General features: G+C 35.2%; 1 protein-coding gene across 3 annotated transcripts in view; it reads right to left on the reverse strand.

Moving 5' to 3' along the window:
- SYT14 (synaptotagmin 14) overlaps positions 1-19,405 on the reverse strand; it is a 174,788-nt gene that overhangs the window by 44,110 nt on the left and 111,273 nt on the right. For all 3 annotated transcript variants that reach the window (XM_036912437.2, XM_036912436.2, XM_036912435.2), the window contains 2 exons: positions 9,823-10,094; positions 4,924-5,373 (listed from right to left, as the gene is read on the reverse strand). In XM_036912437.2, coding sequence (XP_036768332.1) covers positions 4,924-5,373; positions 9,823-10,094 — 722 coding nt within the window. The remainder of the gene's footprint in view (positions 1-4,923; positions 5,374-9,822; positions 10,095-19,405) is intronic.

The raw sequence follows: 19,405 nt of genomic DNA on the forward strand, positions 1-19,405 counted from the left end.
ATAACTGTCTCTAAAGAGGTCTGAAGCTAGTCAGTTTTATACTAAAGTGAGCCATGACTCACATTAATGTTATTGTCTAGGGAACTGAATTGTATAGATAAAGCTTTCTCTTTCATGTAGTAATTTTTAACTGTGATCATTAGTTAATAAAGAAGTATTTATTTTAAATTGCTTTATAATGAAGTATAATCTACATTTAGGAAATGTAGGGTTTTTTTTTTTTAGAACAGTACTGTGTGAACTGTAGTGAATAGGAAAAAAGGTGACATTTTAAAAGATACTTGTTAATAATGTAAAGTACGATTTTTAGAGGGACACACATTTCAGTTATAGAGTATAAGCAATGTTACCCCTCTTATAAATAAAAGCAACACAAATATCAAACTAAACTAATTCAATCCATTAATGTAAAGATAGGTGATTTTTGAGACAGGGATTTCAGAAATTAAAGGTTGAAACTACAAGTATCTAAATCATCACTGCACTAAATCATGAGGAAGGTTGATCACTCTTAGGAGACTGTGGCCTTACACACTTGAATGAGAAATTATATATGCATATATGCCCCTAATTAGACAATTATTATTTAAAAATAATTACTGATACGTTCCTATTTAATTACCCTAAGATATATGCTTATTGGATTCCAGGTCATAAAAGATTCCTAATAGGGCTGTTTTAAGGATTCTGATACCTATCCGGGAACAATGTTACATAGAACTTAGTAAGAATTTTAAAATGGTCACATTTATCTGAAAATGTTGATGAATCAGCTTAACAAGTTTTCATTGAACATTTATATTCTAGGTTCTATGAAAAATACATATAAGTAAAACATACAGACTCTATCCTGAAGTGTTTAAATGTAGAAAGAAGACACAGAACAAGTTCACTATAAAGAAAACATGACTAGCTGCATAAATGAGCACCAGAGGCAATAACTCAGAAATAATATGTACCATATGTACCTATTTACCAACCATTCATTCAACATTTATACAGCAATAACCAGTACTAGATATTTGGTATACAAAGATAAGATTAACCAATTATATTAGACATAATCTAACAAATTTCCATAAAGATGGGATTTAAATTAGCCTTTAAGTGAAATCTAAGATTTAGACTCAAATTATGATGGGCACCGAATTTTGGTGTAATATAAATTAAGGCAAATCCCAGATGATATTGGCCATCTCTTCTACTTTGACATTCATTATGATATTCTCTGTACTTCTTCACTAATATGCCTTCTGGTACTCCTGATTTATGATAACCCCATCCAGAACTTCAGTTTCTTCTCTGAACCCCTAACACCTTGCTTAACCAAAACCCAGTTTTTCCGAAGGATACATCATCCCCTGCAGACTTTTCACCCCAGTTATTCCCTCATACCCAAAGTACATCAGGGTCAGGTAGCAAAGTTCTCTGCTGCTTTCTCAAACATTGCTCCCCTAAAATTGTGGAAAAGAATAATTATTTTCCTTTAAGGTTCTTGTCATCTTGTCCTCTGGATATTCTGTTGTGGACCTTTCTTCTTCATTCCTTGTGAACCCTTAACTCAATCTTCTTTTACACTTCAACTTCTCCCACCATTTTTTGTGACTTCAGCCATCTGTCCATGTGGATAACCCATTCAAGAACTGCGCCTCTCCTGACCTACTTACCCATCTCCAGTGATTTTTGCCTTTTATCCCATCTCAGATGCCCACTCCTGCCAGGACTCTCTGGACCCCTGTCATCACATCACATTATCTGGAAGCATTCTCCTCCCTAACTGCAGTCCTCTATTTTTTCAAACTTCTTGCTGAACTACTCTTCTCCCGTCTGTTCCTTGATACCCTTGGGACTTTCAGTCCACTAACCTTTCTACTCCTCCCGCCTGTCAGCCCCTATCTAGCTTCACTTCTGTCTTTACTCCACTTAGATTTCATGGCCCACAATTTAAATAAATGTCTTGAAAATACTCTCAACCATTTTTGCCTCTCTGTTCATCCCAGGCCCAGCAATTTAATATCGATCTTCAATCAGCTCTTCTATATCTTACCTTCATCTTCCATTATATCATTTTCATCAGTATTTAAGCATGCCCAAGTCTCCCCTATTCTCAAAAACATCATACCTAAACCACCACATTCCAAATACTGTTCCCTCCCTCTTCCTATTTTCACAGCCAAACCTGGTGGAAAAGTTGTCCACATGATTGGTACTTTAGTGTCACCCTAGTTTAGATTCTGGCCCTCTACCCCGCCAGACTGGTCCCTCTAAAGGCTACCCACTACCTGTATATACTAAATTCAATGAATGGTTTTCAATAATCAGATTACTGGAGTGCGAAAAAACATAATAAATGTCCACTACAAAATGTCATATATCAAGCATACAAAACCCACCTAAAAATCACCCATTTTTTGGTCTCACCTATTAGCAGTTAGAGAATATCAGAGATGGGTAGGACCTCAGAGATCATTTGGTTTGGTTCCCTCGTTTTACTAATGAGAAACCTGATGTCCAAAGTGATTAGATAATTTATGCAAGCTTACACAACTAGTTAGCTGAAAGAACTTACGCTTTTAAACCCTTTGTATATTTTCTATTATTCAATGATCAAACTATCTCATTATCTTAGCATTAAATGTTAATGCTAATCTTAATGTTAAACTTAAATCTTATCCCCAGGGAAAACTGATGGTTTAGTCCTCAAAAAGTTACTTTGGTGATACTGGTCATTTTTCTTTCAATGTATTGATTTCATCAATTCCTGAAATACTAGCTATGAAACTAAATTTTATATGCAGAATTCTGTTTTTCTTATTACCCATGAAAGTAAACTATAAAAGTGTCAAATATATTTTTATTGTAGTTCATACATTTTTTGGACTGGATTAAAACTTTCCCTTGCCAAAAGGCTAATATTTTTGCAAAACAACAAATAGCTATCCAAAAGCTATAAGAACACATGTTAATTGTGAGAGTACTTCTCCCTCATATATTATTACATCTCAAAAAATTAGAGCTAAAATCATCTAAGTAATCTATAATCACATAATTTCTTCATACAGGTAACATCAAAACTCAAGCAAAGAGAACATGAACATTATAGCTTATGGAGAGTATATACTATTAGTATTTTTTGACAATTGATAGAATTATGAGTCTTAACCTCATAATTGTAATGCATTGAGTTGTTTTTGACATGGAAGTCGAAAACAGGCAGTGAGATTTTGAGAAGGTGGAGAAAGAAAGAAAATAAGGGAGAGGAACAATGAAACACAGGCATTGAATTTGTGAAGTGGACTATGGAGAGAAAAAACTTTCTATGAGCAGAAGATGGACAGTTTTACTCAGATTTAAATATTATATATCTTAGAAGCTATTAATCCAACACTTGTTTTGTGTGTGAACAGCCGTCAGAAATTTACTGTACTGGTTGTCAGAAATACAGAACCAATGACCATAAGCTAAAATACATGTAATGTAGGTGTGCACAGAAATTAGTATGATCACAGACAAACCATATTTCTATGGCTCCATTTTCTTTGTGAAATGAACATAATTAATACAGAATTGGGAACAGATAAACTGAAGTAAATAAACACAAAACACATACCTCTTGGTGATAGTCATTCTCTTCAGATTTAAATCAGGTCTTTCTATATAAGAATGTATTATCCACAGATTAACTAGTGGTCACTTAGACCAAATAATAAGAAAGTTTAAAAATCATATTAAGAAATGCAGAATATTTGATTTTCTAAAAAAATGTTTTCCCCTCTGAAACACTGCTTGCACTTCCTTTTTTCTTCCCCTCTAATAAGCTGATACCATTTTTAAAAAAGCAATTCTTAAATTTAAAATTATAATAAGTTGTCAATTCTTCCAATAAAGGCTGAATATTATCCTACAAACCCATTGCGATATACTATATTTACTATCATTGTATCGTTTTTAAAGATGTTGAAATCGTGTAAACTCAGTGAGACTGTAACCTCAGACTTAACACTTACGCATTTAAAAGCTTAAAAACAACCCTGAGGTATTATACCTTTATTTTAACATATAAACCTATTCTAAAATCTTCACATTTATGTTATAAAAATGCTTTTTATAGATATTCAATATAACCAGAAGGAATAAATATAATTCATAATCTACATTTATAGCATATCACAGATTTTTCTCATAATCTAAATAATTATATGGCAAATGTATTTCCTTGGTTTAAATAAACAGTACAGTTCCCGTGATTCGCAATGCCTTGTGGGAACTTAGCTAAAAATAAGGAGAAAGAGAGAATTGTATGTGGACAGAATGTGGAGGAGAAAAGAAAAGAGAGAAGAGCTCATAGGACTACATTTCAGTATTCTCCCAGCTTTTCTGCAAAAATCTTTGTTTAAAGAAGGGTGGAAAGTATAATAACCTTTTTTAACCTTTAAAAACGATTCTATAGCAGTTCTGGGAAGATAATCTTGAGCTAGGCAGCAGTACATATTCTATAAGAGCAAATAATTTCTGTAGTATATCAAACAAGAAAGATACGGGGCTAGATAGTTGTTAAAATATGGCCTAGTTTTAACCTGGAAAGAGAACAATAAATTCTACCAGACATTCAGATAACATCATAATCAATTATCTAGAAAGTGCTTAATGAAGGAATGAATGTGTTAGACACTGGGCTAGACTCTATAAAGGATAAAATAAAATACATAAAATAAACCATATGTGTTCTTCAAAGGCAACTTTTATAGCTACGGAAAAATTATACCTACCTATCCAGGGCTTAGAAATCATGTAAAGGTATGAGTACTATGTAAAAAATAGACTGAAAACGTTGTTGGATTGATCATAGGTTTTTAAAATTGTGTATATTTGATACAATAAACATAAACTGTATTTGGGCTACTTGATCAATCAAATACTCACAGAATGATTGTAAGAAGGTTCCAGTATCACAGGTAATGACATTTTCCCTTGAAGATTCAATTTTGTCAAATAAAAAATCTTTTCCCCCACAATCTTTTCTTTTTTCATGCGATGTACCCCGTACAGTCTGAACCGAACTGCATAATTTCCAATCATCTCAGATTCAACATGATTAAATTTGAATGTTTCTGTGAAGACAGGGCACGGTCCTCTCTGGATGCTGGTCTTTGCTCTCTGCTTCTTTATAGGTAGAAGAACAAGGTGTACTTGCCATGAGTTGCCACCTGTCCTGTTATATGCTGGGATATCTGTGACAGCTGTCACTGTCACCAGAAGCTTCTGTTCTTGTGAGTCATAGTCAAAAGTCACATCCAGTGTGCCATATTTAGCTTCTGGCTCGGGATCAAAAGGTTTAGGAAGCTGTGAAGATGATCCTTGAGCTGACATATCCTAAGAAAAGCAAATTTAAATGTTTTCAGTTTTTAAGTCTATTATTTAATCTGGCATGTAAGTAAATACCTGATATTTCTTTAGGAGGATGATGTGAAAATATTTTGGTTTGCTGTCACAAAGAAAGTTAATAGTCAACTACAGTCAAAAGCTGCTTTATAGGACCAGAGCAGTAAAAGCGGTAAATTAAACTAAAAAACTGACTATAATAAAGACACAAAATTTAATTATTAACCATCACAATTTTGAGGAAGTTGGATATATATATTTTAAAATGAAAATTGAATATATATACTTCAAATGTGTATCTTTTCCATTTGTAGGAAACTACTAAATTTTACTTTCAATATTATAAACAACCTAGCTGGCAGCTCACTATTGGGCTGGGGAGAAAGATAACACAGGCTTGAAGACCAATGGAAATGTGAAATATGAGTGTACAAAATACAAAGGTCTCAAAACGTCTGTAGCCAAATGTTTATTTTCTATATCACATACAGTATTTACTTCAATTTTTAACTAGAATTCAAACTTCCTATTATTTTCTACTACTAATTACTGTTGAAAATGGCAGAATATATATTTTGAAAGTTCAAGAAGACTGAAATTGTACATATTAATTATGAGATTAAGTGAAATTATACCCATTTTACCTGGAATTGTCTCAAATTCCCGCCACTGTAACTATCTGGAATGTAAGAGGAGTTTCAGCTAGTTACTGACGGTGCCAAACTCAGGTCTCTGACCTTCCAACTACCCCACTGTGCCCCTTCAAATATTTTAATAAATCTTAAATGATTTCCATTTTAAAACATGGACCAATTTTATAATTCTCTAAATGTTTCTGAACTCTGATTTCGTGCCTACAGTAACAGTCATTTACTGACTCCCAGTCTTCTGTTTTTGCATTTCTCGAAAAAACTATCTGAGTTTTAGCCAGAAACACATGGTCTGCCAAGAGACTATACTTCAAAGCCTTCCTTACAGCTGACATGCCCATGAGACTTAGCTTGGACCAATGAGAGGCATTCAGAAGCTATGTATGAAACATCCACATCAGGTTTATGAAGAAACTACTTGCCTTTTACTCTCTTTCCTTCTTGTTCTTCTCAACACAGACAGGATGAACAGGTTAGCTTGGACCATGTGGACGAGGATAATAGTAGGGAACGGCAGAGTGACAAAAAAAGGAGGAGCTGGGTCCCTGAGTGATGTAGAACGATCCCAACAATCCCACCTACTCACCCTGGACTACCATTAAATAAAAGACAATCTTAAGCTGTTTTTAGCCAGTGTATCTATCTCCTTGTTATAACAGCTTAACATGTACCCTAATTATTGTACTTATTATGTGCCAGGCCATACTTTAGGTGGGGGGATGTAGTACAGAACCAAAATGTGTAAGTCTTTGACTTTACAAATCTTACAAGTCTATTAACCGTGATCCACTTGGTATCACGTATGGAAAAAAAGACAACAAATGAAGAACAACACTTGGGGAGAGGGAGCAAACTCTATGAAGAATTCAGTTCTTATGGGACATGGTTAAATCAGGTTACGTAAATGCATTCTTACTCTATAAAAAAATTATAGCTTAAAGCAAAATGTTTTAATGCACGCCCCTTCATAATTGGTGAAGATGATTACTACGTGGCTTTCTTTTTTCAATTAAACATCTAAAATACTGTCATGATAGCTAAGATTTTCAAGGCAATAAAACATTGTATTATAGGGACTAGATAGCTATTTCTGAATTTTTGTTTTTCTTGGTGCCTATTTTTTTTTTTCCTGGGCATTCAACAATTCTCATAAAACTGATGGTTCAAACGGTGGGACCCTTACAGAGTAAAAACCATTATTTGTATTCTGCATATAGGCAACTAGAAATTAATCCTTCCTTTCAAGGTGTCTGAATCAGTGTTTAATAATCTAGCAACAGGTTCTCAGCGCAGTTTTTGAACTCCTTGCCAGGGAGCTCTTCTGAACCCTCACTCCTCTCCCAGTTCGGCTGTGTATGTGGAGAGGCTCTAAGATAGCTACATCCTGGATTAAACTAAGAGGAAGGTAAGGATTTTTTATTTGATTATTACTATCTATTAGATGAATAGTAGGAAGCAAAATAAACTTGAAAAACACAAGAGTAAATTTTACACTAACACAGGCCATTGACAACTACATATTTATGTAATGTGCATTTGCTGTATTGTTTGGATATGTTCAATTCTGCTATAGAAGATGCAAAAGTAAGTATAGAAGAGACTCATAAGAAATTTAATACAGAGAGCAACCTGGCAGCCACACTCACAGGCTGTGTTTCCATGTGCTTACTATAGATAATGAGTAAGGGAGTAGCTTGGGAGACATAGGCAGAATTCTGCAGATGTGGTAACTATGTGGTAGATACTAAGTTAATAACTTATAAGATATGCTAAAGATAGAATAAATAGAAAACATGATAGAACAAATGAGTATTACCTGTAGAAAATGATGGAAAGTCCAAACCATGATCATGTCACCTCTGAGCTAGTATCTCTGTTACCCATGTATTCCATTTAAGAAATGTCCATTTAACAGGCTAACTGGCAAATTACATTGGTGGCCAGGAGTATTTGTCCCTACATCCCTCCCATAAAACAAGCAAATGTTTTTGGCCATTGGCACCCTTGTTCAAACCTCAACTCATGTCCTTGTTACCACACCATACAGGTGTGATGGAGCAGAGACATACATAACATATAGACATAACATAAACCAGGACTCACTTAGTGTGGTCCTCCACTTGTACCTACTGGCATCCTATCCTAAATGTATTAGCCTACCCCATCTTACTCCTTGCTTTATACTTGAAGTAGATTAAAACATCCGTGTGCACACCCACATACATGCAACACACCCCCTCCCCCAGCACACTATTGTAATTTGAGCATCTTAATTTGGTCTGTGGAGTCCTCTAGGATAGCTTGCCTGGAAGTGGTGCATGTGGAAGGTACCAATACATCAAAATCATTTTCCATCCAAAGATTTATATCAGGAAAGGCAATATAATATAGTTGTTAAGGGCACTGTTTTTGAAGTCAGGCAGATCTGGGTTTGAATTACAGATCCATCATTTAAGACCTGTTCATATTTGGGCAATTGCTTAACTGAGTCTAAATATTTTCATTTGCAAAACAGATATAACTTTCATAAGATGAGTTTGTATGAAATTAGCTATGTGAAGTTTATAGCAAAATTCCTGGCACAGCTGGGGGGTAGCTATTACTGTTAATTCCATAATCCAGGCTTCATTATTAACTTGTTGGCTATCTATATAGTTTGCAAACCTGCAAAACAGCTGCCTCAAATTTGTTCAGGTAAAGAACATAGAGAAATATTCTGTGTGGGAAATGATGAAATACTACTGGCATGTGGTGCCAGTTTCTAACCTTGACATAATTAGAGGGTATTAAACTTCTAAAGTACCAATGTAGAATTTTCTTCTAAGTTAGGTATTATCTAATACTAGAAATAGTAGAAAAGTAGTAACAGATAAAAAGTGTCTTTAGAAATTATGTAAGAAAAATTTTAAATTCAGTTAATTCTATTCATAGCTCTATTTCCACTATTTAATTTTGGCAGCAGATGAAAATTCACCTAGTAAGAACAATGACACACGTCAGTATCACAAAATCTTGTCTGGGACAAAAGTTGTAAAAACTTGCGATCTGAAAGAAAGTAGATTCTAAAAGTAAATACCTCAAGAAAATCTCTGGATTTCATCACAGAAAGAGTAGAACATCCTTTTTAAACATGGGAAGACTTCAAAAATGTACACCTATTTTTGTTGTCTTTTTCACATTTTTGCTCCCCAAACAGAAGTAACTTAAAATACAACCAACCAGCCACTCTGGTTTCATGATGCTATGAATTCAAATTTCACTGGTAAAGCTAAGCATCTCTTATCTTTTCCATATTCCAGGATATGAAAATGCAAAGACATTATTTTGAAAGACTTGTAAAACATTAATGGGCAACCTTCCAATAGTAAAAATATCCAAAATAATTTTAAACGTAAAAGCCACAAACATAAATAGGAACAGGTAAATATGGCTGTGGCCAGATGAAAGAAACAGGTGAAGAACTGCAGATGTTTTATACGAAATGTTAAAAAAGAAAACCCACAAAAACCCTATCTTGAATCTTGAGGCTGAAATTTGAGGGGAGGCAACTTTTCAGTATCTTGCGTTTTGCTCCCATTATTAGCTACCCATCGTCCTTCGGGGGGAGCAGCAAAATGCTCGGGACAGCCCGGGTTAGCCTGCTGGATAAAGATTAGGTCAAGGATAGAAACTGGGATCATAATCCAGAAAGGCCAAGACAGTGACAAAACCTTCTTGCTAAGAGGAGAAGCACAGGATTATTACCCTCAGAATAAAGTTCATTTAAAAAAACCTACGCGCTTTTACTTACTTCCGGGCTCAGGACTGCCGTGCTGTCACTCGGAACGTCTTCTTCGTATCCTTTATTATGAAAACTTTCTATTTCATGACCTGTGCTGCCTTCACTTGGGCACTTGTTATATGAGCATCTCGGGCTGTTGCTGCAGTGGGAAAATTCACATTTACTGTCCCCAATTTCTGAGGGTGTACATGAGAGGTGGGGAGAGCCACTGTCATCCTGATATGGTGGTGGCTGAAGTTCATCCAGTGGGGGTGTTCTTCTCATTCTCTGAATGCAGTTTCCTGATAATGATTAAGAATCTGGTCACTGTTTCCAATTAGCCTCAACATGCAGTACAGTCCACAATAATTGCACATGACTTTTAAAAAATTGGATTAAAATATTTGAGGCAATGTAACTATTAGAGTCACTACAATTTTTCTTCTTTCCTAGTTCAGATGCAGAAATAAAATAATCTGGTTTCCCACTTCTCTCCTCCTGCATAATAAGATTAGGAAAAATAAAAGTTATGTACTGAGAGAACTTGTTATATGCCATAAAAATAGGAAAACAATAAATATTAGTGGAATAGCTTATTTATTTGTTCTTCCTTTCAAAATCCTGATGCATTCATATTTCATCTATTCCCTTATGATCTGTGGTCTCTGTAGCCACAGTTGGTAAAAAATATAGTAGGTGAAACAAACATACAAACTCCTTGTTTTCTTCAGTTACTGAGATGAAATTACACTACCATTAACCTTAGCATTGTCAGAAACTATTTTTCCACATCTATCCAACATCCAGAATTCTGAGATGAGACACACTGTGAATAAAGGTCTAATCACTACTATCAGCAAAGATGGATTAATCGATTAATCTCCATTATTAGGAGACCCCCACCACCCCCACCACCCCACTCTACTCCCTCTGAACTCCTACCTACGGCTCCAACCTACCTACTGGAGGCATCTCCACCTCCAGGAGATAATCTGAAACCACACTTTCTTTCATTCTTAAATTATCCTTTTAATTTTTACTTCAATGATTTATCTCAATAATTGAGAATAAACATGTCTGTGAACAGGATAGAGGTGGGAGCTTGAGCGAGATATAAGGCAACAGAGTTAGTATACAATTAAAGAATAGCTAAGTCTGTGTAGATAAAACCTGAATGCAGTACCAGATATTAAATTTAAACACTGCTCATTTTTTCTCTTAACAGACTGTGAATCTCCTTTCTCAAGAGATGCAGAAAAAAAGTAGTCTATATTATAATTCTCACAATGGAGTTCAGTTAAAATGTTTAATAGGTTTTCTGTTCTTCCTAAGATAAAAAAATTTTACACAAGAATCATAAAACTCATTTAAAAATTACCACAATGCCTAGTTCAAATGAAAAATATTAATTTGCATGAACTTATCACAAATTTACATACACAAAAGCCCTAATTTTAGAAAAAGAAAACTAAATGTCTAATCTAGTCAATCTAACATACTAACTTTACTTTATAAAACATAAGCAAAAAAGTAGAAATGTTACAGAATTAACACAGTTGAAGCTAAATTTGGGAAGACAGATTAAATAGACACCATTTCAAACGGCAGCCAACAAAACAAAGTATCCTAGATTTCAGAGTAGGGATTCCAGGAATGCTTTTATTTTCCTGATAAAAGTTGGCGGGCTCACCTGCTGTGCCCCTTTGTTCCTTAGCCTTTCCCCTCCCTCCTGCCTGCAGATACGGCAGCCATCCTGCAACCATGAAGTAACTAGCATGAGAATGAAAGCTAAGGATGGAGAAGCAGGAAAGTAGAGTCTGGGTCTCTGAAACATCATTCCAACAGCTACCTCTAAACTTCTTGATGCCTGAGACAAAAAAAATCCCCATTTGTTAAAATAACAACAAAAACGGATAGCTTCGATTTTCTGTTGTTTCCAAATATATTCTCTATTTAAAGTTTTAAAATCATTAAACCAACATTGTCCCCTCCTTTAAAGATGTATATTTATATTTAATCAGTCATTGAATTATAAACTAAATGGTAATATCTATTTATATAACATGAAGTCAATTAAAAAATTCCCAATGTAGTGGTTCAAAGAGTCACCATATCATTTTTTCCTTTGCCTTTATTTTTTTTCTTTTTTAAAGAGAAGTGACCTTTCCCAGCATATTGCCCCATAAATCTCATTGTATACTATTAGGTCACCTGTCTATTTCTAAACCCAGTTTGGTAGGGGGAAGGGGATTACTAAACCTGGCTGAGATTAATTACAAGCCATCAAACTGAAGCTGAGGATGGGGTCAATTTCACAATCTATATGGAAAAGAGTAGATGTCACCCACCAAGAAACGGAGAGGACTCAAATATAGAAAACTAGTAATGACAGAGGAGACACTACAACAGATGCCAAAGATACAGAGGATAAGAGATTACTATGAAATATTACATGCCAAAAAATAGGACAGCCTAGAGAAAATGGATAAATTTCTAGAACACACAATATACCAAGACTGAATCAAACAAATGTCTAGGATCAGAGGGCTTCACTCATACATTCTAACAAACTCATACAGGAAAATTAATACCAATCCTTCCCAAACTCTTAAAAGAAACAGAAGAGGAAGGAATACTACCAAAGTCATTTTACTAGGCCAGCATTACCTTGATATTAAAGCCAGGCAAGAACACTACAACAAAAAATAAAATTACAGGCCAATATCCCCTGATGAATACAGATGCAAATAACCTCAACAAAATATTAGCAAACGGAATTTAAAAATACATTAAAAGTATCATACACATGATCAACTGGTATTTATTCCAGGGATGCAAGAACGGTTCAACATCTATAAATCAATCAATGTAATACATTAACAAAATGAAGGATAAAAAAATCATATCATCATCTCAATAGATGCAGGTAAATTCAACACCCTTCATGATAAAAACTCTCAATAAACTGGGTATAGAGGGACTAATGTCAAAATAATAAAAGTTACATATGACAGGCCTAGAGCTAACATCTCAGTCAAAGGAAAACACTGAACGCTTTTCTTCTAAAATCAGGACAAGGATACCAATGCTCACCACTTTTATTCAACATAGTATTGGAAGTCCTAACTAAAGTAATTAGTATTAAAAAGAACTAAAAGGCATCCAAAATCAAAAAAGAACAAATAAAACTATTTATATTTGTAGATGACACGATACTATATATAGAAAAGCCTAAAGATGCCATCAAAAACTTAGAATAAATGAATTCAGTAAGGTTGCAGGATATGAAACCAAAATATAAAAATCAGTTGTGTTTCTATATACTAACAACAAACTATCAAGAAAAGAAATTAAGAAACAAATTCCAGTAACAACTGCATCAAAAAGAATAAAATACCTAAGAATAAGTTTAACCAAGAAGGTGAAAGATATGTACACTAAAAACTGTAAGACATTGATGAAAGAAAGTCACAAAATAAATGGAAAGATATTTCATGTTCATGGATTGAACAATTTATATTGTTAGAATGTCCATACTACCTAAAGCAATCTACAGATTCAATACAGTTGCTATTAAAATTCCAATGGCATTTATCATAAAAACAGAAAAAATAATCCTGAAATTTGTCTGGAACCACAGATGACTCCAAACAGCTGAAGCAATCTTGAGAAAGAAGAACAAAGCTGGATGCATCACCCTTCTGGATCTCATATTATATTACAAAGCTAGAGTAATCAAAACAGTATGGCATTGGCTTAAAAAACAGTGCACAAGAGTTTGAAGACCATGTTTTCAAAGTCTGAGAACTGTAGTTCTAAAAAGTAGTGAGTACACATCTGCAGAATTCATTTTTCTTTTCAAGCACTTGTGGAAATTTGTCAAAATTCATCATATACTGGGTAATACATTAAGGCTTGACACAATTCACAAAACTGGAAGCATAAATAGGACTTTTCTGACCACAGTATAATTAAACTAGATATCAGAAACAAAAATGTGACTTAAAATAAAAAATCTATAGAAATCTACATAAAATAACAGGAAATCAAAATATACTTCTACATAACTCATGGATCAAAGAAAAAATTCCAACAGAAATTAGAAAATGCACTGGAAATAATGATTTTTAAAAATCCATATAAATTTGTGGCGTATGGATAAAGCCATGCTTAGAAGGAAATTTATAGGCCTAAGTGCATATATTGGGGATGGTGGGGGATACAGGGAAGATGAAAACAATGACCTAAGCACCCACTTCAAGAAGTTAAAAATTTTAACAAAATTAAACTCAAAGAAACTAGGAGGAATGAAATAATAAAGAAATCAAATAGACAACACAAATACAACAGAGAACATCAGCAAACCCAAATAAAATTCACTGAGAATGCTAATAAAACTGATAAACTGTTGGAAGAGACTAGTCATAAAGAAACAGAGATGGCATAAATTATTACTATCAGGAATAGAAAGGAGGACAATATTTCAAATTCTTCAGACATTAAAAAGACAACAAGCATTCCCTTTGGCCTTCCATTTTTGGAAATTTCAGTCTTAAAGATATTTAGTGGGGCAGAGGGAGGCAGTGGTCTGCACTGGTGCTGGCACAGGAAGCCACGGCGGCCCAGAGCCATATGTCAGAGCCAGGGTGGGATAAGGAGAATGTCTACCTGTAGGGGAAGCCAGTGTGCTATTTTGGGGCCCAAGAAAGATGAGAAGAGTGGTTATGCCCACATGAGAGGCAGCCCAGCATGGTATCAGAACTCAAGCGGTGTGAGGAGGGCCTTCACTCAGGGAGTAGCCACAGTGAGGTATCAGAGCTCAAGCAGGGAACGGAGGACATGCACATACGGGGCAGCCCCATGCAGCATGGCAGAGCCACGGTGAGTGAGAGAGGCCCAGACATGGAACAGAGCTTCAGCAGGACTAAAAGGTTCTCCACAAAGGGGCAGCCTAGCCTGGGGCAACAGAGCCCAAAAAGGGCAAGGAGTGTCTACACTGAACAAAAGGGGGTCGGAACCTAAGCGGAATCAGAGCCATGGAGGGGGGCTGGTGTGGGCTGTCAAAGCCCAGGAAGGCTAAGGAAGCATCTACCAGAGGCATACCTGGTGAAGGAGGCAGTCATCCACACAGACGGTGGCCTGACAGGGGGAAACCAGAGCCTCAGTGGGATGGAGAGTATCCCTGTATTAGGGGAGCCTGGAGTGCGCTATTGGCGCTCAAGTGGGGTGAGGAAGGCGACTATGTGGGGGAAAAGAGAAGTCCTGGGGCATTGGATCAGATGCCAAGCAAGAAGTGAGCCTGTAGGTAGGACGATAAGGATATCCAGTGCAGGGAAAGTAGGCCTGTGCTGTCACTGCACATGTCCTAAAGGTCATAAGGACACATGCAAACGGGACAGGCTGGGTGGATATCAGAACCCAAAATGGGCAGGAGGGGCATGCATGCTGAGAGAGGGGTACTGATCTAGTAATAAATATATTCAGGTTAATGGGAGCCAGTTCTCTCAGGTATTGGAAAGGGGATTAAAATATGGAAAGGGAAAAACACCAGAACAAACCCTGTGGTGTTGGATTAGAATTGAAGACACCAGTGTGAACTCAGTTTTTAAGTAATAGGTAAAAGTTGATATAGTGTAAATATACATATAACATTATGTGTGTGCATATTCATGTACATGCAAACATACACACCTACTTTTAAGTATCCTAGTTCTGTCCACTGAGAAGGTTTAAGAACAACAACTCAATTGTAGTGAGCACACCTAGTACCCAGATCTTGGCCTCTAAATCTAATTTTCACAAAAAGGAACCAGGACTCCATGAAGAAGTGGCTACCTCAAAAGGATGGGAAAGGGAAAATACAAGACAAGCCTAGAAAAGCTTACTGTGTTGAGAGTAAAGACATATTCAAAGAATGATGGGGACATGCCAAAGGACACAGAAGCCAGCTTGAAGGGGTTCATACTGACCAAACCCCACTAAAAATCTGAGCTTCAAAATAAGTAATTATAGGAACTAATTATAACACATTGAGGAAAAGAGGCAACCATGAGTACACTTACATATTAATAAGTATATGAATAAACTGAAAATATTTTGAGGAACAGATTATGTACATAGTTAGAAAGTACCTTCTGACAGAGTTTAATTATCAAGAGTAACTCTATGGTGGAGAAGCCTATAGGAGGTACTTCGCTGATGAAGAGATCAAAGTGAACATTACGAGTAATGGAACAAAGCAAAATCGTGGGTCACCTGATGACATGCAATGAGATGTATACAGTGGCACTTCGGTGGTATTCCGGCTAAAGATGTACTACCTGAATCTAAGCGTAAGAAATATCAGAATAAAGTCAGATCTTCTAAAATATAACTGGCCTGTAATCTTCAATGACTGAAGAACGATTCTAGACCGAAGAAGACTAAAAAGACGTGACAACTAAATGAAAAGCATGATTTTAAACTAGATCCTTTTGCTATAATGGACATTATTTGCACAACTGTTGACTATGAATGGGTTGTGAAGATTAGATGTTGAAAATATATCAATGTTAATGTCTTAGTTTTGATGATTACACTGTGATTATATAAAAGAACATTCTTGTTCATAGAAAATATACACTATATTTGGGAGTGATGAAGCATCAGGTCAGCAGACCACTTACCCTCAAAGGCTCAAGGGTGTAAAAGGGACTGTATTATTTTTCTAACTTTCATTGATTCTGTGAGTTTTTAAAAAAATGTCATGTTTACACGACAGTAACTGCACTAGTTGGGGTGAGGATTTAATAATGAGGGTAACTGTTGAATCACTATATTGTATCTTGAAACTAATACAATGTTTATTAACCATATACTTCAATAAAAAATATCTCCATAAAAAGGACACCTTCATAACTTCAGAAAATAAATTTGAAAATCAGATTATATAGATAAATTCCTAGAGAAACACAAGCTATCAAAACAGATGTAAGAAAAACAGGAAAATTATATACTATTATAGCTACTACAGAAATGATTTCATATTTTAAAATCTTCCTAATAAAGAAAAGTCCAGGCCCAGAAGGCTTCACTGGTGAATTTATCACTTAAGAAAGAAAAAACACCAATCTTGGACTAAATATTTTAGATAATATTAAAGAGGGAACACTTCTAAAATTATTTTATGAGGCCAGCAAAACTCTGACATCAGGGCCTGATAAAAAATATTATAAGAAAAGAACAAGATAATCCCTCTTGTGAACATAGATACAAAAACTTAACAAAATATTAGCAAATTTTAAACTCAGAGGCATGTAAACAGGGACTATATTATAATCAACTTGGGTTTATACTAGAAATGTAAAGTTATTCCATAAATGGAAGGTGGATCATTGGATTTAATATTAGAAAATAAATTTAATACACTGCATTGGAAGAATAAAGGTAAAAAGTAATGTGATAATCATAACAGACTTTTAAAAAGTTTGATAAAATTCATTATCAATTTATGATAAAATCTTTGTACAAAGGAGGAGTAGAAGGCAATTTCCTTCAGGGTAGTTTGGAAGTCCAACAGCACACATCATATTTAATGGTGAGATGTTGAAAGCTTTATCTCAGGATCAGGAATGAGATAAGGATGTCTGTTATCATCACTTCTATTAAACAATGAACTGGGTCCTAGCCAGTGCAATAAGGTGAGAAAAAGATGTAAAAGGACTGGACAGAAACAAAACTGTCATTACCCTAAGATGATGATTGTGATAATGAAGTCCCAAAATAATTTAGAGATAATCTATTAGAGTTAGCCAACTCTAAGGTCACTGGATATGAAATCAGTATTTTAAAAAATCAACTGTATTTCTACCACATGCTATGAACAATTAAAAGTGAAATTTACAAACAATCCAACATACATACCTAAGAATAAATCTAAGAAATCACCTTGCTGTTATTTTTCCCATTCTTAGGTTTATAATCAAAATGTATACTCTTGGCAACTGGCAGAACCCACACTTTAGCTTTCTAAGCGGTGGCTATATGGTACAAGAAAGGATATTTGGAAACCACTGGTGCTTCCTTTCCATAGCAACAAGACATCTCAGGGGAAAAGCAGAGCTTTGTCTACCATTAGAGACTTGAGAATCGCCAGTTTGGTGAATGCCTTCACTAACTTGGCCATTGCAAAAACTAATAGGCTTGAAAAATGATGGCAAATTATCATAAACTTAATTAGAAGATGACTTCAACTGGAGTTGCAGCTTCAAATGGAGTCTCCTCATTGAGCAAATTAAGACAGCCGCAGTATTTGATACTACAACTTTAATTTTGCAAATGCTTTGACAAGCTGCTTTCACTGCGAGAACAGCAATACTTCTATCGTCCTACTTCAGGGAAACAATGAAATATTCTTGTTCTATGCCACAAACTGCTGGAGAATGGAAGAGTTGAGAGATGAAGTGTCTTGATAAAATATACATCTGTGACAGAACTGAGAACAAGACCTTATGAAAACACAGGGGCCCACCTCCTCAATAAAACACCGGAGGATCCAGAGAAATGATGAAACACTCCTCCCAAAGACACAGAATTTACTAGCCCATGTCCACCTCCCACTAGGAAGGAGACAAAAGGCTTGGCTGACTTAACACTTGGAAAGCAGCACGTTGCATATTTGAGGACACAGCTCTGATCCATTTATAAGTATAAGCTTTGAGTAGCAACCAGAGTAAAACAAGTCTTTCCAGATACTCCAGGGTACAGTAGTGTCAGCTCTACACTTGACCTTTAAGATCCAGCAAACCAAAAGGTCCTCAAATGTCTGTACTCCTAAGAGGAGTCTTACTTGGTAAGGATAAATAACCCCTTTTTTAGTTTCTGGATTTAATTTGCTAATATTTTTAAAGGATTTTGCATCTAAGTTCATGGGCAACATTGGTCCTTTTATTTTTCTTTGTGTAATGTCCTTGTCTGTTTTGGCTATTAGGTTAATTCTAGATTCATAAAACAATGTGGGAAATGTTCTTTACTCTTTTTTTCTAGAAGAGTTTGTGCTGACTTGGTAACATATTTCTTCCTTAAATGTTTAATAGAATTCACTGATGAAGCTATCTGGGCTCAGAGTTTTCTTAATGGAATAGTTTTGTACCATAAATGTAGGGCAGTTGAAGTTACCTCTCTTCTTGAGGATTGGTCATTCTGTTTATTAAGGAATGTGTCTATTTCATTAGGTCAAATTTACTGGCATAAAGTTATACATAAATATTCTCTTAAATCCTCTTAATGTCCATGGGATCTGCAATAATGTACCTATTTGATTCTTGATGTTGATCACTTATGTTTTTTCTCTTTTTCGTGGTCAGTAAGCCTTTATGAGAGAAGCTTATAAATGTTATTGATTTTTCCAAGACCAGCTTTTGGCTTCATTCATTTCTCTTTGTTCATTTACTTATCTCATTGATTTCCACTCATCTTTATTATTTCCTTCCTTATGGTTATATTGTTTTTTAATTTCCTAATTTCTTACAGAAGCTTACATGAGTGATTTGCAACTTTTCTCTTCCTACTATACAATTAATGTTATCAAACTCCATCTAAGCACTACTGTAGCTGCATCCCACAAATGCTGATA

This window comes from Manis pentadactyla, chromosome 9 (genome assembly GCF_030020395.1).
Source record: "Manis pentadactyla isolate mManPen7 chromosome 9, mManPen7.hap1, whole genome shotgun sequence".
Lineage (NCBI taxonomy): Eukaryota > Metazoa > Chordata > Mammalia > Pholidota > Manidae > Manis > Manis pentadactyla.